Below are 23,754 nucleotides of genomic sequence, written 5' to 3' on the forward strand. Positions count from 1 at the left end.
AATAATATAAACAAGTCTGGAGAACTGAGTGTAAATTAAATAGTTTTCAAGATTAGGACAAAAAATATTTTTTGCTTACTTTCTACGCATAATATATAGTCATTTAAAGAATCTTCAAACTCTAAATTTATCCAGAAATGATCTTTTAGTTTTATAATTTTTGATCTATTAAGACTTGCTGCATTGAGCCTCATTTCAAGACCTCAGGAAATGACAAACCAGGCAGATTCATCACAGTCTACGTACAGTAACACTAAGTCTGTTTGGAGTAACAGGTATTTTTTTTGTGTTTTTGGTAAAGACATGGCAGTTAACAACAATCATTGTCTGACACTTATACAGTATGAGTGCTGCGCTGCTCATTTCACCATCAGTGTTTGGGGATGATACCTGTTTAAAAAAAATGACAACATTCACATCTACTGTTTCATATTGGTAGTAAAATTGATCTGAACATATGCACATGCTGGATATACATTCTGTACAAAATAATCAATATATAACAACACAGACATGAACATGAATGAATACTGTTGTATCTTTTGCATGACTGTACATCTATTCACTCTGCACCTCTGCACATTCATACGCACACAGAATAAATGTCATTTTCAGTTCCTATTATTAAGAATGATGAGTGTTGTGGTGATCAGAGGCTTTTCAGAAAAGCACAAACCCATGGACGTCAGCAAGATTCATCATCACAGTTAGCCAGCATCTCCTCTCTTCTGGTTGAGTACAAAGTACAAGCTAATTGGTTAGTTATATTTTCCTAAACTGTGGGATTTTTTGCTCAAGTGCTTCATATTTACAAAAATAAGTAGAAAAATGAAGACATTCAGAATCTCTGACTGAAAAGATTGTGTTTGAGCTTCCTTTTTCAACAGCCCTTCCAGATAAATCACATATTTCCACAGACAAATCAATTTACATTTACAAGTTTAAATTTGTATTAACATTGATCTCAAATGAGCATAGATTTTATGCAGATGGGGTGCTTATAGACCATGAAATCCTGGCTTAAGATTTAACTTTAAATATTCATGACTAAATTAATGTAGCTACAGTTAAGAGAAGATCTTTAGGTATCCCATAAATATTTTCTAAAACTCAGAACACAGTTAATTTGCTTCATTAGGACTGTGTTGGTGTGGATTGATCAGAGTTAATTGAAATTTAAAACAACCCACCAGCTGTCTGGCTGTGACTCAGAGAGGCCTAAACTCCCCTCTGTTCCACCCACATTAAACCAGTGATCATGGCACAGGGAAAAATGTAAAATCGTCTCTGAAATGGAACAAAACAATAGTTACGTTGATGGAAAATAGTGAGTTCATAAAGGATGCGTTCAGGTTTTAAGCCAAACAAACTGACCATACTGCTGACTATACAGTATGTAAATGGACCGGATACACAAGGTTCCAATGCAACTTTAAATGAAGGCAATTGTTTTTATGTGATGTTACTTTTTGCAATAAAAATGACTACATTTTATTAACATCTTCCCAAGCGCACACACATCACATACAAAAGTTAATTTAATTCCAAAAGAGCAGTAAAATATCCAAACGGCCACTTCTTGTGGTGTCCGAACTAAACAATTTAAAAAATATATACACCACTTGTTTGTTACAAATCTCCCGTGTCTGCCTAATTGTACTATTCACCAGTCTGGGTGCAAAGGCAGAAATAATTTTTAGCAGTTAATGAACAAAAAAGAAGTTGGATGTTAAGACACAAATTACCTCTCACATATCGGAGCTTCTTTAATGTTGGATATCTGCGTTCTCAGCTTTCTATTCATGAAACCTTTAAGTAAAATCAGCAAAAGTGTTGGCACTAAGTTACTCTGTCTAAGAGCAACAACCAAGGTCCTAAACTGAAAAAACAAAAAAAAATCAAACTAAAAGATTAAAAATTAGATCTTCTAAATGATAATTCCAGCACTTTGTGACAAGGGTTATTTTTCCCCACATAGTAACTCAACACAGTGATATATGATGGTACACGAGCTTCATGTATCATCCAGAAGGGTGCTGAGGGATAAGAAGTTGCTGAATGTGGAGTGATTGCCATTGCACTTTACTATTATAGCCTCAGGTGCCACCGCTCCCTCAGCTTTGGCAGTTATAAATGTAACACTTCATATGGAAACACACCTTCATTCTCACAGGCAATAATTCTTATGATATAATGCCCCCTAGTGGCAATATACTTTAAATAAGTCTAAAAATAAACGGCAGTATTTCAGATGCATCTCCATCTGGGCTGAACAAACTGCCTCCCTTCCCCTCTAACCCATGACACAGTCACTGACATCAGCACAAAACCAGCCATTCGTCCACATTTCCTGTTTTGGGAGGATGTCCATATATGGCCTTTTGGCAGATTGGCAGTCTGACAGGACATATTGTACTGTAGCATATGTTTTACCAAACAGGCAAAAAAAAATACACTCTAGCCACATTCACTTAACCTCACGCTCCCTGAAACCTCTCACTGCAACGCCTGAAGTGAACCGAAAACAGCGAATTAAAACAGCAGCAGCTCCTGGTCCTCTGAGAATAAATATACAGAGTACACACCACCGTTCTGATTAGAGATATGTGCAAACATTTAACTGATGTCTATGGAAAACTGAACACACACCTGAAGCTGCCACTATAGACATGAAAAAAACAAAACAAAACCCAAAAACAAATGATGAGAAGCTGAGAGTGGACTGAGCTGTGCGCTGTGTGTGCAGAGGTCTGGAAGCGGCTGACTGAGGAGCTAATGATGCTGACGTCCAGATGACAACCAGCAAACCTAGGGCCGATGGAATCTGGAAACACAAAGGTATAGAAATGAGTAAAAACACAATCAGCACGATCCATACATAAGACATAATATCACATAAAGGGCCCTGCATCAGTTACTCTTATCCCTTAACCCACAGGTGTCAAACATGCCGCCCAGGGTCCAAATCCGGCCCGCCAAAGGGTCCAATCCGGCCCGCCAAAGGGTCCAGTCCGGCCCGTGAGATGAATTTGTGAAATGCAAAAATTACACTGAAGAAATAAACAATCAATGGTGTCAAAATCATTTTAATTCAGGTTTCACATACAGACACATACAGTCCAATTAGATTTCAAGTGGGTCAGAACCAGTAAAATATGATCATAATGACCTATAAATAATGACAACCCCAAATTTTCTGTTTGTTTTTTGGTGTAAAAAAGTTAAATCATGTGAAAATGTTTACATTACCAAACTATACTTTTACAAAAAAACCTGATCAAATATGAACAAACGGAAATGTCTTAAGAAAAGTAAATGCAATTTTACCAATATTCTGCCTGTTACTAAATGTTTTGTGCGATTGTAATGCACATGTGTAAATGATAAACTGTTAAAACGAGGCATAATATTGTTAAAATTGCATTTGTTTTTCTTAAGACAATTCAAGTTGTTCATGTTATTCAGATTTTTAAGGAAACTTCATAGATGTAAACCTGATCATAATATAATTTTACTTTTTCACTGTTATTATTTTACTGGTTCAACCCACTGGAGATCAAATTGGGCTGAATGTGGCCCCTGAACGAAAATGAGTTTGACACCCCTGCCTTAACCTATCGTTTGACTTTATCTTTGAAAATGATGAAAGTAAATGATGTGTTGATGATATTTTGTGATTTATTTAGAACGTATAGGAAGTAGGAGAACTCAAGAACTCAAACAACAAATCAGTGAATAAACACATACATATAGTATATACATATAGTAACACATAGAAAAACATAACGTGCACACACTTGAAAACCCTCAGCCTGACTTATCAGGTGCACTACTGCCCCCAGTGGCCTGACTAATCAGTGCATGCCAAAGTTTTTGGACAGACAGACGGACGACGAAGTTATCATGTACGATTGTTTATTTTTAATCAACTAATCAACTCTTTTCACTTTGATTTTAAATTGTGTTGCACAACTTTGGAAAAAATGGGATAAAATAGGAGGTATTAAAAGAAAAAACACAAACACAATGGTTTAACACAGTCCATCCCAAGGTTATAATAGTTTTGCATTTTTCATTATAGTTTAGTTTTATTTAGTTTTGACTTTTTTTTCTCTAATTCACTTAGTTTTAATTCATTTTTAGAGCAGGTTTGCTAGTTTTTATTAGTTTTCGTTATTTTCTAAATGCTTAGTTTTAGTTTTGTCGTATCTTTTCTCTTCTTCGCCGTCGTATTCAAATAAATCCCAGACAAGACTCTGCTACTTTCTCCCAACTTTAGTCTCCATGTTTTCAGGTAGAGTGGGGACGAGAAGAAGACTATAAATGACAAGTGACAGACTGTTAAATATATGGTGCCAGCAGCTAAAAGTGCTTGAGGGAAATAAATTGATTTCGTATCAATCCGACATTGACAAAGACGAAAACGAAGGGAATTTTATCCATAATTGTTATATGTTTCAGTTAGTTTTGTAAACACACAATACAGTTTCAGTTAGTTATCATTTTTTTCTTTTAATTATTGTTTTTATTTATTTCAGTTCACGAAAATATTTTTACAATTCTAGTTTTTGTCATTTCATTAGTTTTCATTAATGATAATAACCTTGGTCCATCAACTATTTTAATTGATGACAAAAATGTAGAACCTGATGAAACAATATAGTATAAACTACAGTATAACACTAGAATATAAACCTTGCACAAAAAATACAAAAACCAGGGCACTCTCTTATAATTTAAAAGGCCTTTCTTACTTATGGCATGTCTCAGTGGACCTCACTGAGCCCCAGTGGGTTTCAGCCTGATGGCCTTCATCCGGGGGACAAATACGTGGGGGCTCAGTGAGGTCCACTGAGACATGCCATAAGTAAGAAAGGCATTTTAAAATTATAAGAGTGCCTTGGTTTATGTATTGTATTGTGCATTGACGGCCCCTTCACCAAAGAGCGCTTCTTTTATCATTTTTCATCACTATTTTTCATTACTGCCTGGAGGTCCATGAAGCGTTCCCCTTTACTGTTTGTTACGACAATTTACATGTTTTACATTCACATGCACATGTAACATTTTACAATGTGGTTTTTCTGTTTGTTTTCAGAAAAGCATAAACCTTGCTTTAATGTAAAAACATTCTAAAAACGTTTTTAACATTATTCTTAAAGGCAAAAATACACAATTGTTGTCTTAAAGTTGCATTTACTAATGTTAGAATGAAGAGATGAATCATGGATTTTAGTCAAGTTAAAATATAACTTTACCCATTCTGAAAGTTTTCCAACTGATTCTGAAAGTTATTACCAAGTCAGTAAGAGGCTGAAAGTCGCGATCAGAGTCTGAATGTGTGACAGGATCATTCAGACACATCTATATGGTACTTCTGTAGACCCACATGAGGCCCTGAAAGGGTTAGTTTGACATTTTGTTCAGGCTTTTCCTGAAAAAGGCCACCTAAAAATCAATATCCACTAAAGTGTGTGTTGTGTTTAGAGTGTTTTTGCTGCTTTTTCCTGTCGTCATATCCTCCCCCCACAGGGAACTGAAGCCCTGAAGCTTCTTCAACCTAAGACCAGCCTACATCCTGTGTTGTTGTGTCACTGTGGCGTTTTAATATGTTGTTTTGGATTCAATAACCGACCAACCAATTAAACACTAGAAGCAGCATTTTTACGAGACAAAATTACATCCCCAGTGTCAGTCAAGTGGCTCTGAGTAAAGCAATAAAACAGCTTCATTTCAACCTGTCAGAAAATTAATAAGGTTTGGAAGAATCTGACTGAAGGACAAGTGGACTGAACACGTGTGATTAGAGGCAGTCAAACTGATTTTCCTATAAAAATGTTATGAGTTGTGCACTAGATTAATACTAATCCATCATAAGTGGAAGGCTCAAGAAGATTTTTAAAGGAGGTGGTAAGTTCAGCCATTTTCCCCCCACTAAAATGCAGTCATTTACAAACTGTATTTGTGGATTTTTATCCAATAACGATGCATTTCATCATAATTTGGTCATTTAAGTCTATTTACAACTAAAACACATATTTATGTGTTTAGATTTACTTTAAAACTACAGTGTGTAACATTTACAAGGGATGAAATTACAGAAATGGAATATAATAATCATTCATTTCTTTTCATCAGTGTATTGTTATAAGAAAATAACACTGAAAACAATACTAATATCTGTTTTTGCTTCATCTTAATGAGTCATTTATGGAGATGGAGTGACTCGTTGTGTTGCAGCATCATATTTCTATGTAACTCCGACTGGGCCCCTTTTTTCTTTCTGTAGTGGCTGCATCCTGCATTAATGTGCATATATCACCTAGTATGTGTGAGTGGTAGAGTCAAGTAGAGTTAACAAACAGGGAGGGGTTTCAGTTTCTGCAATCTGTAACTTCACTGCTTGATCTCACTAAATATCACACACCAAAATTTCAATATCTTTTACCCCAGTTCAATAAAATAGCCAATATATCTACAGTGTGATCTGATAGTTTACATTATAGCTCTGTTAGCTTAGCTTTCACTCGCTGCACTAAAGATCTGTTTAGTATCATCCAAACAAGAACCGAAATGTCACACTTTATACTCAATCGTGGCTCAACAAATCACAAGGGTAACCAATATATGAACATATAACTTCATATCTCCATTAGTCTTGTAATCAAACTCACTTGTTATTAAGAAACACAGCGGTTTCATCATCAAAGTCCATTCTTTTCAATTAGAGCTGTGTCCAGAGGTGAAAATAACAACAGTGCTTCTAACTATTATCACTTTGTCACTTTCTTTGACTCTAAAAGTAGTTTCTTAGTGGTTCTCATCCCATCTCATTACTAGGCCCTGTGGTGAATGACTCACCACTCCTTCTAGTGGTCACATGAACCCATTGCACAGCCAGGGTACAAACAACTTGAGTGCTTTTTTGTCAATACTGTTAAGATTTTTTAATTTTATTTTTTAAATCTTTAACAGAACAAAAACTACATATAACCATTTTAATGTAAAAAAAAAAAAAAAATCTTGTGGTTGAAATAAATTAGTTTAAATACTGGAATATGACTGTGTAGGATTGTTTTCACCTCCCCTCACTCTATTAGTACACAATAGTAAACCATGTCCTACAGACCTCATGACTTAAAGAAGAGTGACCTTGAACTTTATTGGGAATCAATGCCTGCAGCTAATGAACCGGAGTCAACCCAGGTATTTATCATTACTTTAATGTGCTTATGGAAATGGCTTTAGGGGACTAATATAATATTAATATTGACCAAAGAGAGCAGGCTGGAGAAGTGATAAATAACTAATGAAGTGTAATATGGCATCATGGTTAGTAACGGTGAAGCCCATCAGCTGGTTGAGTACCTGGTGAACTGTTTGCTGTCTTCGTGAACCTCCATTTCCCGGCTCTTAAACTCATTCAGTTCCTTACGGATAGCAGCCTGAAGAGCAGAAAACACACATGTAGAAATGTACACAGTGATTAATACTTCAGAATATAACCCACATTTTAAAATATGTTAATATTAAAGACTATTTGGTCTTTATTTATTGGAGCTATGATTAGATACAGGGGAAATTTTCTGTTTCAAATATTTTTATTTCGAAGCTTCATCACAGTTACAGATATGAAATCCCCCAGTTGGCACATCATGCTTCATTTTTAATATCAGCACAACACAACAAACACACATTCAAAAATAAACAGCATTGATAGGGTGAGAAAAGAAGAAAAAAAGAAGAAGAAAAAAGGAAAAAAACAAAACAAAACAGAAAACAACAGGACAAAAAACAAACAAACAAAACAAAAACAAACAAACAAACAAACAAACAAAACATATCATCCACCCCCCCAACCCCCCTCCCCATCCCCATCCCCAGAGCCATTAAAACAGGTTGGTGTAGTGCTACGTTGTGGGCTACTGCTTATATAGTGGATCTTTGACCTTTCCATATATGACATCACTGGTTTATACAGGGGAAATTTTTATTAATAAAGGTATATAATATGGTGAAGTATGTCATTTACCTTGTGTTGTGTTCACATGATTATTATAAGTATTTCTATATCTTTTAGTAGATTTTTATTTATGACTTTTTGGTAATTATTTAATCCTTATGTGACAAAAGCTGGACATAATAAAAGCTGTTTTTCCATACAACATGTACGAGTCATAAAGATCTAAGTGTCCAGTATTCATTTTATTGGGAGATATTTGCCTGGATTTTATTTTTTAATCAAACATAACCAATAGTATTGGATTAAACAGAACAAAACAGAGAAAACAAAGCGATACCTTCTGAATGTAAGCAAATTTTTCAGTTTCCAAAATGTGTTCCATTCCTTAAGTACTAATGGTACCTCAGAGTTACAAAATGTAAGAGAACATTTTCTTGTTTTCATTTTGAGTTTAAGTTAATTTGTGCAGGATTGGAAACAGGTGCAATAGACGTTTAAGTATAAAGGAAATGTCTGACGGATATTGACAGAAACACTGCAATAAAGACAAAAATTAAAACTGTGTGGCATTAAATCTGAATGCACTACATTTACATTAGCATCACATTTACATTCTGCATTAGCAGTTAAATTCCTTGCACCTCTTATATTAAAACACTAAAAGAATGCAGTGATCTCTTTTGTAATTCCAGTCATGAACACCAGAGGGCAGTATTGAAGCCTTTTCAGCCTCTGAATGCAGTTTTTGCAATTTTTATGTGGAAAAACCCCACATTATGCTCCTTGAAATTCACTCACCTCTTCTGGAGCAAACCACAGCCGTTCATTTATTTATAGAGCCAGTAAAAAGCATGGTTAAAACATCTGTGTATTCACTTATCATCCATCTACAGGACAAAACAAATATGAAACCAACAGCTGACAGTCACTGTGGTACCTTGTCAGCAGGTGTAAGACGTGTCCAGGGTTTGTCCGCCCGTCGATCATAATCCTTGGCATCCGTGACCTCCACGTACTCATTAAAACGCAGGATCCTACGAGCCACCAACTCCGCCACTGTGGGCCTCACACTCAACTACACAACACACAGGAACAAAACACACACCTAGGATTAATATTTCATTTTGCTTTGGAGCCTTAAAAACACTATCTTGTGTTAAACCAACAGACAAAAAGTCAAACATATCAGCCTTTCAGTTCCATCTGCAACCACTAGATGGGCTCATTTCCCCGTTTTCTGTTATGACTCATAAGGCGCAGCAAAACAAATTAGCAGCTAAATATAGACCCGCACTCCTGTGTCCTCTCTTTTCTGTCTTTTGAGTGTGTATGTGGTGCATGTTTACAGTACCTTTCTGGAGAGTCTCCTCTTAATCTCTTGTTTGGCCTCGTGCTCCTCTGCTTCATTTTTTTCTACATTCAGACAAACAACAGATGCATTTCACACCTTCTGCAACAAACTCCTGCTTCTTTTCATAACATTTGATCTGCTACTTGTTATGCAAGTCTCTCCATGCTTCCACAGACGTATGATTGCCTTTATATAAACATAAACTGCCTCTGACACACACTGATTATGTCAGGTTTGTACCAGTGGCGATTTCTCATAGACTGCAAGGGAAGCCCGGCTTCCCCTAAAACTACAAAAATTAAATGGTTAAATATGTACGGTTGTGTTGACATTTCATTGACTACAAATGTGTTAAAACACGTTCATCTTACAGACGAGTTCGTTCAGAATCAGCTTTATCACAAACCAACAGACTCGATCTTGTTCACTTCTCATACATTCCCGTTGCGCTGTTTTCTCATTCGATCTCTGCTCAGTGCATTTGCCCGTAGACGCTCGGCGTCCATGCACTTCAGTGGGACTGATTGGAACAGTTTTTTTCCATTGCCTCAAAACTGGACGGTAATTGGATAAATGCCACGATGTTGTCCCGCCCCCGGACACCGGGCGTCTCTGGGGGTGAATGGAGGTGTGGGCGGAGCTCAGCCGGGCTGGACGCCAGAATCCCACATGCTGATTGGAGGATCAGTCGAAAGGCTGAATCCCGTTTGATATACAGCTAGTTTGAGATCTACTCCTTCACTGACACAGTTCAGTTTAATACTGTTGCACATTCTGCTGTGAAATCGAGAGAGAAACCACTACGAAATTACTCGTTCATTTCTTGCACTGTAAATACAACACACTCATTGGACTTCCTTGTTTCAGTTTAACATAATTTCCGCGTTTCCTTGTTTCAGTTCCATAATTTAATCATTTCTTGTTTGAGTTTAATATCGTTTTGTAGATAGTTAAATCAATCAAACTGTCAGCTAGGTCGGAGTGAAAGGAGCATCTGTTGTTTAAAAGGCTGAAGTCTTACACCTACAACACAATGGGCCAAGGCAATCTAAGCAGACCAGCTCTGCTGGACATTGAGAGGACACTGGTCCAGTCCCTGGAAAAGACGCCGACTTGGTACGATAAGGTCACTGAGCATTTTCTTAAAAAGGAACGGAGGGCGGAATTTATGTTTAAATAACTTGACAATTTTTTTTGATGTAAGCTGACATGAGCTTCCCTTCTCTGAAAGACATGCAGCCACCACTGGTTTGTACAGTCTATGCATCTTCAAGTGTCAACCACTTGACTCTCACTCCACTACTTAACCCATGACTTCTACTGGTCCCATCAATGGTCTATTCTTAAACAATGACAGATTCACAGTAACACTAAAAACATACTATAATACAGTCAATTGTGTATTTTTCAACTCACGCTTGAGAATATTCCTCTGCTCCAGCTCCTCTGTGGTGGGTCTTTGGCTCAAACGCCTGAAAAGAAAAAAATGTGTTCATGTACGGCAGCAGAAGTTGAACAAGCAGAAGAAGAAACACATAAAATGTCATATATCAAAGTTAGAACAAACTTTCCCTGTGTTTCATTTGTTCATTCCTCACAGTTGCCAGAATCTGCTTGGCAAACTTTTACATTTCATTCCCCAAAGTTCTGCCAATTTGTTGAAGAAAAATCACACCTTGCTTCATTTTCACATCACTATGTCTAAATGTTCGCGTACCTGACGAGTTTGCACTCGATCTGCTGCCGTAGCTCGTGTCTCTCCGTCTCTGAGCTTCGTGGCAGTATATTTTTCTCTTCCAGCTCCTTCTTACTGGGACGGTTCCCGAGTTTGATGTTCAGAGTGTCTCGTCGGCGGATCTTACTGGCCAAGGAGCCTGGAACAGAGACACAACAACTTGATGAGCCACCTGCAACAACTGGATTTGTTTCATGTAAAAAATGATTATGCAAAAGTATGATTAATCACACTTCTACACTCATGTCTAGATTTGCTCCTGTGTTGCCATGCAGTAGCAATTCAGGAATTAGGAATGTGCTGTAAACGCAAATGTGATTTTAATCATATGTATCAGTAATGCAGCTGTAAAATTTAGAGTAAAAACCTAAAGCTGCTTTTTCCTCTCCCACTAAATTTTGTCAAGTTGAACTTACAGCTATGGAAAATAATAAGAGACCACTGCAAAATTATCACTTTCTCTGATTTTACCATTTATAGCACATGTGTCAAACGTGCAGCCCAGGGGCCAAATCTGGCCCGCCAAAGGGTCCAATCCGGCCCGCGGGATGAATTTGTGAAATGCAAAAATTACACTGAAGATATTAAAAATCAATGGTGTCAAAATCATTTTAATTCAGGGTCCACATACAGACACATACCGTCCATTTAGATTTCAAGTGGGTCAGACCAGTAAAATATGATCATAATAACCTATAAATAATGACAACCCCAAATGTTCTCTTTGTTTTCTTGGTGTAAAAAAGTTAAATTATGTGAAAATGTTTACATTACCAAACTATACTTTACAAAAAATGTGAATAACCTGAACAAATATGAACAAACGGAAATGTCTTAAGAAAAGTTGATGTAATTTTACCAATATTCTGCCTGTTATTAAATGTTTTGTGCGATTGTAATGCATGTGTAAATGATAAACTGATAAACCGAGGCTGAATATTGTTAAAATTGCACTTGTTTTTCTTAAGACAATTCAAGTGTTTCATGTTATTCAGATTTTTAAGGAAACTTCGTAGATGTAAACCTGATCATAATATAATTCTCCTTTTTTCACTGTAATTATTTTACTGGTTCGGCCCACTTGAGATCAAATTGGGCTGAATGTGGCCCCTGAACTAAAATGAGTCTGACACCCCTGATTTATAGGTATGTGTTTGAGTGAAATGAATTTGCAGAACACGACACATGGTCAAAAAAACAAAAAGATGCAGGTGTTTTCAGACCTCAAATAACACAAAGAAAACCAGTTCATATTCATTTCTAAACAACATAATACTAATGTTGTAATTTGGGAAAAGTTCAGACATCAGTATTTGGTGGAATAACCCTGATTTTCAATGACAGCTTTCATGTGTCTTGGCTCTCCACCATTACTGTTGGATGACTTTATGCAGCTCCTGGCAGAGAAATTCAAGAACCTCAGACATGTTCCATGGCTTGTGCCCATCCACCTTCCTCCAGAAGTTTTCAAAGTGGGTTCAGGTCTGCAGATTGGGCTGAACATGACAGGGTCTTCATCTGGTGGTCCGTCATCCACACCTTTATTGACCTAGCTGAGGTCAGGAGCATTGTCCTGATAGAAAAAACAGTCCTCAGAGTTTGGGAACATCATCAGAGCAGAAGTCCAGTAGTTTTCAAAAGTTATTTTTGGATTTTGATTACTTTTGTGGTACTAATAACACTGTTTTTGCCTATTGTAAGAAGACAGTATAGGTCACAGTAGTGGTGTTTCTACTTCTCCTTCTTAAACAAGACATGGATCAGGTGTTTATTCAGTAGAATAAGTTGTACTTGTGTTGGAATTTAACAAACACAGGAATGGAATGGCTGTCATACATGCAGACATGCTGATTTCACAGGACATTGCAGTGGTCTCTTCATTTTGTACCACAGCGTATATGTGATTGATCAAACCTGATAAAGAGTGTATCAAAAATGTTAAATGCACAACAGCTGTGGGTGAGAAAATACTTTCTAATATGTTAAAATCTACAATCATACTGTTTATGTACTCGTCTTCCTCCTCCTCTTCTTCCTCCTCGTCCCGGTACAGGATTGGTCCATCAGAGTCAGAGTCGCTGGTTTGACTGTCTCTTGACCTGTCGGGGATTACGGTCACCTCGGCGTCCTCTGTGTTCACACTGAGGCCCTGCTGCTTTTCAGGCTGACCCTCTGCTGACCTGCACAACACAATAACCAACTTTATAAGATCAAACATCTACAGGTCATTGACAGTCACCTGACTTCAGCACTAACACTATGAATCTAGTTAAACTAATATAGAGGGTTTACTGACAGGTTAGTGCAGCTTAGAGTAAATGTGGCCAAATTAAATAGACTTACTTAAATATACAGTTTGAACTGGTTTCAATAGTAGTGGAAGGAGTTGTCAGTATTTTATTAATGAGTGAGTATGCAAGTATCATCTGAAAAGTGTACTTTAAGTATGAAAACTGGTAGTGCAGTAAAATGGATAGTATATTATTAGATTGATATTACTGCTACTGTACTGTGTGTGCTGCATTTTACTGTTGAATATGCGCACATCTGGGCTCAGTTGAACCGTTTTATATACTATTGGTAATTAACCCATAAAGACCCAAACATTCACTGGCGTCCAAATTCATCTACTGATCTAAACTATTTATTGATCCAGTAATCTTATCAAAAAATATAAATAATTGGTGTAAAATGCAGTTAGTCATCGCTTCATGGTCATCAGATATGACCCATTTGAACATTCAGAGGCTCCATAGTGAATGTGGAATTACTGACATGATTTCAATTTGGGAAAAGTAGGTCACAGTTACAATTTTTTATGCATTTTTTTCCCCCATTTACTTATAATAGGGGAAATTTCACAAGTCTGTAGCAGCAAAACTATTGAATTGGTTGAATTCATACCAAATTGAGTTTATAGACTGCCAGTGACCCAAAATATATGTGGTTACATTTTGGGAAAAATAGGCCAAAGTAAATCAAAAATAAAAATGCTTGAGGTATAAAAATAGAAATTATATAAATTAAATAAGATTATATACTTGACACAGTCTTTTTATTTTACTTGCTTTAAACGTTTATAGTGTTCTTCAGATTATCTAAATAATTGGAAAAAAGCGCTTTAAAAACAATAATATTAGGACGCTGGTGTGCAAATTCAGTGCAATGAATGTGAAGTTTGGCAAATATTACTAAAAAATTAATGATATATCTTTTTTCTGGATTTATTTTATCAATTTGTGAAAGGCCAAATAAAACATGTTGAAAGTTCAATATACATGAAGGGTCAATTTTGATGTTTATGAAATCATTTAAATCAATCCTAAATACAATTTAAATTTAAAATACAATTCTTTATTTTGATTTATTTTTATTTTTACTTACATTTGTATCTATATATTGAAAATGTAATATATTTTGTGAAATGTGACTATTCTTTATCCTATTTTGATGTAATATTATTATGTATATATACTGTTTAATTGTTCATTGTTCAATTAAAAAAAAAGAAAGAAAAGTAGGTCAAAGTTCAAGTTTTTTTAAATCTTTTTTTTTTTCTCCCATTTACTTATAATGGGCAAAATGTCAAATGTCTATAAAAACATACATTTTGTTTTGAATTTACTTCAAACTTGGCACATATATAGAGGCGATAGATATGCTGACATCAGCACATGCATAGACATGATGACATCAGCTGAATCAATGCCAAAATAAGTTACAACATGTGCGAGGGGCGGGGTCTGTTGTGCCTGGCACCACTTGTTAATTGGTGATTCTAATGTTTTAAAGGCATACGTGAAGACTTCGCCAACTTCTTGCATGTGGAATAGATGTTTACCTCTGGTTATTTTCACCAGCAGACTCCGCCTCTCCTTTCTTCTTGTCGTCCTCTCTGCCCTCCCCTCTCGTCCTCGACTGTCCATCTCCTTGTGAACTGCTGTCCGTCTCCTTCTCCGTAAAGGAAGTGTCCTCAGTAGCAGCGTTGACATGAGGAGACCTGTTGGTGGGTTCTGTCACCACACCTTTGTGGGTCTCCTCCCCTGCACCGGAAGAAGATTTAGTCTCCCCAGATCGAGATGCAGCTTTAGTTTCCTTTGCCTCTGTGCCTGAGGATTTAGATGAGGGAGGCTGGGGGTCTGAGGATTTCACCTCCCCATGTTGGCCCTGAGCCTTTGAAGGAGTCTTTTGAGGTACAGAGGCAGAGGTGGGAGTGTCAGACTTGCGGTTAGTCTTTGCATCTGTCCGTCCTGCGGCTCCTGAATCCTTAGATGCCTGAGATCGAGGGGTGGAGGTGGAAGCAGGGGTGGTTTTTGTTGTGCCGCCTGCCTTCTTTGGATGTGAGGATTTGGCTGAGGAGAAGCAGGAGAAAGACATGATTCAAGACAGAAAATTTGATTTTTTTTTCTTTTTCTTTTTTTACCCTGAGTGATTTAGTTTTCTTCCACAGTCGAAAAGCAAACAGAGAAAGAATGTGTACGTCAGAAACACGTCACACTGTGTATTCTAGTATTTAGAGCAGGTCTGAAAACTGAAAACTTTCACTTATTCAGACCAGTCCCATTTGTCCATATCCTCCTGAGATCCAGCAATGCCTTTTTGTCCTCTGGAGGGGACAAGAGTTTTATAGTTAAAAAAAAAACACACTGTCTACTGCAAAGGACATTACATAAAAAAATTAAAACTGCATCTGAAAAAACTATTAATCGTGGCAACTATTTAACCCATAAAGACCCAAACATCCACCACTGACCTAAACCATCTACTGATCTAAACAGCTTAATACCTGTTGATAAATTAAACCTATCAATACATGCAAATAATTGGTGTAAATTACAGTTTGTCATCTTTTCATGGTCATCAGATATGACCCATTTGGACGTTCAGAGGCTCCGTAGTGAACACGGAAACACTGTCATCTTCTGCAACACTGATCCACCAGTAAAACCCATGGATTTTGATAAATGACAGTGGATGGAAATGCTAGGTTTATGTTCAGTTAATGATAGATTTTACTGAAAAAAATAACTTTTTTCCCCCAGTTTTCTCTGTCTTTGAGAAAATAACCCTTAACTTTAATCTGAGCTTTAATAAACATTTACATGGTCATGACACTTGGTTTATGCTCAATTATTGATATCTTCACTGAAAAAGTCTCTTTTTTTCACTTTTTTCTGTTTTGATATAACAACCTTTGAATTTACTCAAGAACATCTACATGACAGGTGAATTAAATATTGGAAAATACAAGGTTTACACTGAAAAATGCAAAATACAGAGGATAATACAGGGTTCCTACAGGTATCTATGAGTTAAATTTAAGACTTTTAAAACTACTTAGAGCAGAATTTAATGCCTATTTCACCGCCATACTGGCAAAAATTCGTGACTCCTAGAATTTAGGAAAATGTATTTATTTACTCCAACACCTTGACTCCCAAAGTTCCAAATCTTTTCTCACTGTCTGTCTGTTTGGCTGTGTGCAAGATAACTCCAAAAGTTATGGACGGATTTGGATGAAAATTTTAAGAAATGTTGATACTGGCACAAGGAACAAATGATTAAATTTTGGTGGTGATCGGGGGGGGCTGCACTTCTACTTTAAGGTGTTAACTGCAGATTTGTAAATTCAACACTTTTAAGACTTTTTAAGACCCTACGGCAGGGGTGTCAAACTCATTTTAGTTCAGGGGCCACATTCAGCCTAATATAATATAAAGTGGGCCGGACCAGTAAAATAGTATAAATAATAGGATAAGAACTTTTGAGTGAAAAAAGAAAATTCCGAAATGAAAATGTTTATATCTACAAATTGTACTTGAACATAACATGAACACATATGAACAACCTGAAAATTGGTTAGTAAAATAAGTGCAATGTTAACAATATTACGCCTTAGTTTATCATTTATACATGTGAATCACAACTTGGAGATCACAGTGGATCCACAAATACACACAACATTAAATAACAAGGAGAATATTATTAAAATTCCACATACCTCTCTTAAGACATTTCAGATATTCACATTTTTTATAAAAATATAGTTTGTAAATGTAAACATTTTTGCGTAATTTTGCTTCTTTTTATACTAAAACAAAGAGACAAATTTGCAGTTTTCATTATTGATGGGTAATTATGATATTATTTTGCTGGTCTGAGCCACTTTAGACTGAAATAACCTAAAATGGTTTTTACATCCTTGATTGTTCTTATCTTCAGTGTGATTTTTGCATTTCACAAATTCATCCCAGGGGCCAGACTGAACCCTTTGGCGGGCCGGGATTGGCCCCCAGGCCGGATGTTTGACACCTGTGCCCTACAGGAACCCTGTACTATTATAATAAATGGTTATAAATCACTTAATAATAATAATAATAATAATAATAATAATAATAATAATAATAATAATAATGGATTCGATTTATGTAGTGCTTTTCTGTTGACGCATCCTCAAAGTATGTACAGTGGATCCATTATTCATACTTAAGAAAGGTTAAATAGAGACAAAAATTCATTTGGGAAGTGTCATAAAAGTAGCACTGGGTCTTTATGGGTTATGCAAAAAAAAAAAAGAATAATTTAAAAAAAAACTCTCCAGGGTGTCACGAGGGTATATGTGTAATAAAGTATCCCTCATCAGAACAAACCGCAGAGAACATGCCATCAGCTATAAAATTTTAAGACACTAAAAATAATTTGTAATAGAATCGGTAAAAATTATGATTACCAAAGGCGATGCTGACTTAAGCAGCCCTTCTGTCTTTGTGTCTGCTCTGTTCTGTCTCTGAAGGGTCTTTGTGTGTTGAAAAGTATAATAGCCCGAAGAAAAGTATGATGATACACACAAGGTTGTTGAAAAACTGATAAAAGCAACTTCCCCAATGACTAAACTAAAATGTCCTCAGATAAAAAGTCCCTGTATGAATGTCACGTGTGAGCTCAGCATATTCTGTGTTTCTTCTTTTTTGAAATAAGCCACCGATCAAGACAAGGAATGGATGATGATAAAAATACATAAGAGAACAAAAAACAATCTCATGTATCTAATCTCTCTGTTTAGTTTCACTGTGCGGTGAATGCAACCATGCCTGCGTCATGCTTTTAACAACAACAACCACATGAGCGTTTTTACACCCATTACATGCACGTCATGCGACACTGACTGCACTCACGCTCATGCTCACGTACACAGTTGTAACAGACAAGTGTCAGAACTGGATTCATGAATTTTCACTTCCACTTTCCCACAAAGCAGAGGGAAAAATAGTAAATGAAACAAACACAACTACTCACACGGCTTTAACATCCACAAACATTAGCACACAACTAATAATGGAAGATGGGAGGTACAGTGTTGAACTGTAATTTTTCAAGGATTTGTCTTTTGTGCATGACTTCATATTAATATTTTCTTTTTCTATTTAAATATGTTGGGTTTTTTTTTTTTTTTGTTACCAAAGTCATAACCACCCACTTCTCCCTATGCAATAATCAGTGGATTTATTACATTTTCATTTGCTATGAGGCATCACTCAGCTCAGGCCACCATGCATAATAGTGTGTGATGTTTATTTCTACATAAACTTAATAAAACTAATTAATTTTACATTATATACACACTGAAAAATCAAAATTGGAATTACATTTGAATGTATCCAACCATTATTGTGTTTCTATTTCTACCTGGTTATAACTTATAATGGGGTCAAATATACATGTATTATTTTTTTTATTTATTTATTACTTTTTATGTGGTGGAAATAAATAGAATTAAAAAAAAACACGTGGAAGCTGTGTTTTTAAGTTGAGTAAATTTCTTTGCATATTTTCTTTTTAATGATACAGTGACAAAAAAGGTATTCTATCCTATTCTATTCTATTTTATTCTATTCTATAATTTGATTCTATTGAATTAGATTGTATTGTATTCTTTTCTGCTCTACAATATAATCTGATTCATTGTATTGTATTGTATTGTATTGTATTCTATTCTATTCTATACTATTCTATTCTATTCTAAACTTCAAATTACTAAAAACTAAATAATACCAGAATCAAAAAATAGTAAACGAGCTACAAGACGGTGGATTGTACATGGGATAAAAACTGTAATGTGTACAAAAAAGTACTTTTTTTTAATTTAAGAGAATATACAATTTCACTGTGTCTTCCTAAAGTAATAGTGTTTATTTTTTCAGATGACATTATTAATATAACTAACCAGAGGGAACACTTGACCATTTACAGTATTTACAGTGGTTTATTCTAAGGGGCCTTTAGTCGATAGTCTTTAAGGGTAGGGGGATGGTTAAGACGGGTAGGAAGTGAGACTGAGGCCCAAACTGTGAGACGGGTACATTTTCCATGCAGGGATCGAGGCAGATAGACAGGGACACAGGTCAGAGGGTAAGATGGCTTCACTCCAGACCAGGTGAACTTACCAACCCCGCGACTAGTGGTGTTAGTGCTCCGAGAGTTAGCTTTAGTTTGACCGGAAGAGCCCGTCTTGCCTGTGGTTTTAGCAGTTTTTTTAGTCCCTGACGCACCGTCCCTGTGTCTGGTTGTACCTGCAGTGCCGCCTGCAGATTTGGAAGAGGCGGGCAGAGTGGCACTGTGCTGCTTTTTAGCTTGTGCATCTCGAGGTCGCGCCTGGTTTGCCCGGGCCATGGGTTTAGTATCACATCTCTCTGAGCACATCAGAGGAGGCAGGAAGGAAAAGTATAAGGTTTAGAGGTTAAAACCGAGATTAAATGCAACAGAAAAGTTGCACATCTTTGCAAACAGATGCACAAGTGGACATGCAGAGAAGTTAATTTGAGAAAAAGATGCCAAACTTCAGCAGAGGTCACTGAAGTGTAATCTTAATGTTTGTATGTTTTCCAAAAATGCTAGCAGCCATGGGTGATATTTCAGGCCTAGAATATGAAAGATAAAATTGGACCCATTATATTAACCTCTCCAAACAACACAACATGATACAGCATCTGGGCCTGTGTTTGTTGCCCGTGGCTTTGTGATTATTGACAAATGTACAAACATATCTTCAAATGGCTGTGAGTTCAATGCTAACAGAGTTGAGATGAAAAACAGCACAACACTTAAGCAGCATCAGACAGAAGAAGCACAGAGGCTGGTCTCCTGAGGGAGAGCTAAGCATTAGGAGATGGCTCCTGCTCTGTTCAGACTGTAAATGCCTGCTGCAGGCTGATATAATGGGAATATCTATTTGAACACATTAGACCCGGGCAGAGATCCCACAGAGGATTCAGTGTCAGCCAGATAACTGCTGCTGATACACATACATTCCACAACCCAGAGGAAAAGAGTTCAAAGAAACCAGCATCTAAAAAAAGCAACAACATTTAGTTCTACTTTATAAATTCTGAAGTGCTAAAAGGCTATAAATGTCCCCCAACACATGTTCCGACACCCTCTGTTTAAAGAAGTAAAACTATATTAATCTACAATCACAACCCTTACACTTTAAATGACTCCTCACGGAAAATTATCTTTTATAAATGCTCTTAAGTAAAGACAACAAATACATCAGTCAAGAGAGAATCCAGCTGCGATTATCTTTACAAAAAGATCATAAATAAGAATCAGAGCAGTAACAACAGAAAGTGCTCATAACACTAGTACTGATGTGGAGTTCTCTTTTCCCTGTTCCCAAAAACACAAACATGTGAAGAAAACATTTCTATAATCTGGGGAGAAGAATTTCATGCAGTGTTTCCCCTAGTCTGGCATCCTGGGGGGGGGGGGGGGGGGGGGGGGCATTGTTCATTTTGTTACAATAATAAGGTGCTATATAATAAGGTTGGGTGATGCTTGACTCTGCAATGGCAAAAGTGCCTTTGCTTTATCTCTTTTTATTCCGCGTTTAGACGTGTGTTTTGGGGGGGGGGGGGGGGGGGGGGGGGAGAGTGATACATATATATAGAGACACATAATTGGGAGCTGATGGGGGGGGTCTGCAGTCTTGGGGGACCAGAAGGTGCTGTTGGGGGGGCGCGCCACCCCCCCGTAATACAATTGTAGGGGAAACACTGTCATGAGCAACAAAATCAGGAGTCTTCCTTCTCTGTTTAGGGTTTAACATCTCTACATCTAATACTTGAATCTTTAAACCACATTCTCTGTACGTATTTGTATATTAACTCTTAATGCACTCGCTTGGAAGATGCTGTCATTTTAATAATTACCTCTATTTCTCTTAGGATTGCCATAAAACAAGACAATCATCTTATTAACGTCAATTGATAATTACATCTCGAATACAAAACTGATCACCTCTGAAGCCAAAGAGAAGTATTGCCCCAAAATAAAGGACTTAAGGTTTTAGCTCTAGATAAGAGGTCACAGTGTCCAACCCTGAAACTGATCCAGAAGCAGCCTGTTTAAGTTACCTGTTTTGTCCTCTGTGCTGACCGGCCCAGTGGCTTGCTCTTCCAGTTGTGTATCTGGTGATTCAATGTCAACCTTGACCTCCTCTGACGTCACACTGGATGTAGCGTGGCCGTTCAGATTTTCACTGCTGACTGGTTCGTCTAGGAGAGAAACTCCAGTTACGGTAACTGAAAACCTCTGCGTTCTCACAGCTGTGGTCTGATTTGTAATGTGAGTTCTACTTTCTTACACTTCAGTTTGTAATACAATCTTACAATAGAGCTAAACGTGAGGTGTGAAGGACATGGTAAAACACTGGAAAAACATAAAGAGCTAAAAATATCACAAATACAGAAAAGCTGCACTTCACTTTAGTCAATAAGGAATTCTGTGAATGCATATTATGTTTCTGAAATCTTATTCCAGCTATAAAACAAACTAATACAAGGACAGACGAACCTTGGTCAGGGATGAGTACTCCCTTTCTGATGAGCTCCTCCCTGGTTTGTCTGGTTGAGATTTTTCTCTCTAAAACTGAAAGATGAACAGGTCAGTTTTATTTGGATTGCATGCTAAGAAAAACAGGGTTCCCACTCTTCCCTTAAAATTATTTTCCAGGACATTTTCAGCCACTACAGAGACAAGTTATCACATCATACACTCATCCATTCCACTGTCCCCCTCATTCTTTGGAAGTGTTCTTTTCTACAGTTGGAACTTGCATTTTACCCAGATTGTTTCTATGTTTATTACTCAGACATTTGATGTACAGTCTATGGCTATAATTTATCTGTGAGAAATAATTGTGACAAATGTATCATAGAATAATGCAAACACACCCACAGATTACAGTGTAGTACTTCATTAGTATGAAAAACTGGAGTTACAATGTTCAACTGGGCAATTCCCAACTCAACTTTCTCTTCTCTTCTACTTTCTCTCCTGCACTTCCTCTAAAAATATTTGTATATTTTCAAAAAATCACTTAAAACAATTTCCTTTGTTTCATCTCAGTTAAGGCACACAAGGACACAAGGCAATTTTCCAGGATAACTGAACCGTTTCCAGGAGATTTTATATTTTTTCTCATTTTCTATATGGTTTCCATGACTGGAAAATTGGTCAATTTTTTTCCAAGTATTCCAGGTTTGGAATCTTGAATGCATATTTTTCAACTAAAATACACAGATTTCAACTAATGGAAGAAATTCCAACATTCTTATTATATTTCTGCACAGCACTCAGTGTCACTGAATCCAAAATATCACCATTCACACACAAATTACAACTTTTTGCAAGTATATAATTGCACAGGTCTAACTAACAACACACTAACTTTTGTTTCATGGAATATTTCATTAATATCTTTATACTAAAACAATAACTATTAATGTCTGTGATGTTTCAGTCAGACTAACTGTCAGTGGGCCCTAGTGTAACTGTACTGTCTATATCACAGGTGTCAAACATGCGGCCTGGGGGCCAAATCCGGCCCACCAAAGGGTTCAGTCCGGCCACTGGGAGGAATTTTTGTAATGCAAAAATCACACTGAAGATATGAACAATCAAGGATGTAAAAAATAATTTAGGTTATTTTAGTATAAAGTGGATCAGACCAGCAAAATACTATCATAATAACCCATCAATAATGAAAACTGCAAATTTGTCTCTTTTAGTGTAAAAAGAAGCAAAATTACGCAAAAATGTTTACATTTACAAACTATTCTTTTACAAAAAATGTGAATATCTGAAATGTCTTAAGAGAAGTATGTGGAATTTTAATAATATTCTCCTTGTTATTTAATGTTGTGTGTATTTGTAGATCCACTGTGATCTCCAAGTTGTGATTCACATATATAAATGATAAACTAAGGCGTAAAATTGTTAACATTGCGCTTATTTTACCAACCAATTTTCAGGTTGTTCATATGTGTTCATGTTATGTTCAAGTACAATTCGTGATATAAACATTTTCATTACAGAATTTACTTTTTTTCACTCAAAAGTTCTTATCCTATTATTTAAATTATTTGACTGGTCCAACCCACTTTATATCATATTAGGCTGAATGTGGCCCCTGAACTAAAATGAGTTTGACACCCCTGGTCTATATACACTGTTGCTCAAGTTGGAATAAAATATTTTTACCTCTTCTCATATTTGAAATAAATCATACATTCAGAACGCTCGCCACAGACACATCAGAAGTTAAAGGGTTAAATAACTTTGACATTTTCTCATTCAGACAAATCTCAGGATGAAATACAGGGGTTGGACAAAATAATGGAAACACCTAACATTTTGGCATCAATC

The 23,754-nt window shown here is 36.5% G+C and overlaps 1 protein-coding gene across 4 annotated transcripts in view; it reads right to left on the reverse strand.

The window, feature by feature from the left end:
• Positions 1 to 275: 275 nt before the first annotated feature.
• phactr2 (phosphatase and actin regulator 2) overlaps positions 276 to 23,754 on the reverse strand; it is a 65,360-nt gene continuing 41,881 nt past the window's right edge. For 3 of the 4 annotated variants that reach the window (XM_030156314.1, XM_030156317.1, XM_030156316.1), the window contains exons 3-13: positions 21,901 to 21,975; positions 21,462 to 21,602; positions 19,494 to 19,739; positions 14,891 to 15,401; positions 13,051 to 13,229; positions 11,032 to 11,188; positions 10,731 to 10,786; positions 9,315 to 9,376; positions 8,901 to 9,038; positions 7,369 to 7,445; positions 276 to 2,824 (exon numbers count right to left, since the gene is read on the reverse strand). In XM_030156314.1, coding sequence (XP_030012174.1) covers positions 2,809 to 2,824; positions 7,369 to 7,445; positions 8,901 to 9,038; positions 9,315 to 9,376; positions 10,731 to 10,786; positions 11,032 to 11,188; positions 13,051 to 13,229; positions 14,891 to 15,401; positions 19,494 to 19,739; positions 21,462 to 21,602; positions 21,901 to 21,975 — 1,658 coding nt within the window. In that variant the 3' untranslated portion in view covers positions 276 to 2,808. The remainder of the gene's footprint in view (positions 2,825 to 7,368; positions 7,446 to 8,900; positions 9,039 to 9,314; positions 9,377 to 10,730; positions 10,787 to 11,031; positions 11,189 to 13,050; positions 13,230 to 14,890; positions 15,402 to 19,493; positions 19,740 to 21,461; positions 21,603 to 21,900; positions 21,976 to 23,754) is intronic. The other variant, XM_030156318.1, reaches the window with a different exon arrangement.

The sequence above is a fragment of the Sphaeramia orbicularis genome, chromosome 15 (assembly GCF_902148855.1).
Source record: "Sphaeramia orbicularis chromosome 15, fSphaOr1.1, whole genome shotgun sequence".
NCBI classification, from domain to species: Eukaryota; Metazoa; Chordata; class Actinopteri; order Kurtiformes; family Apogonidae; genus Sphaeramia; species Sphaeramia orbicularis.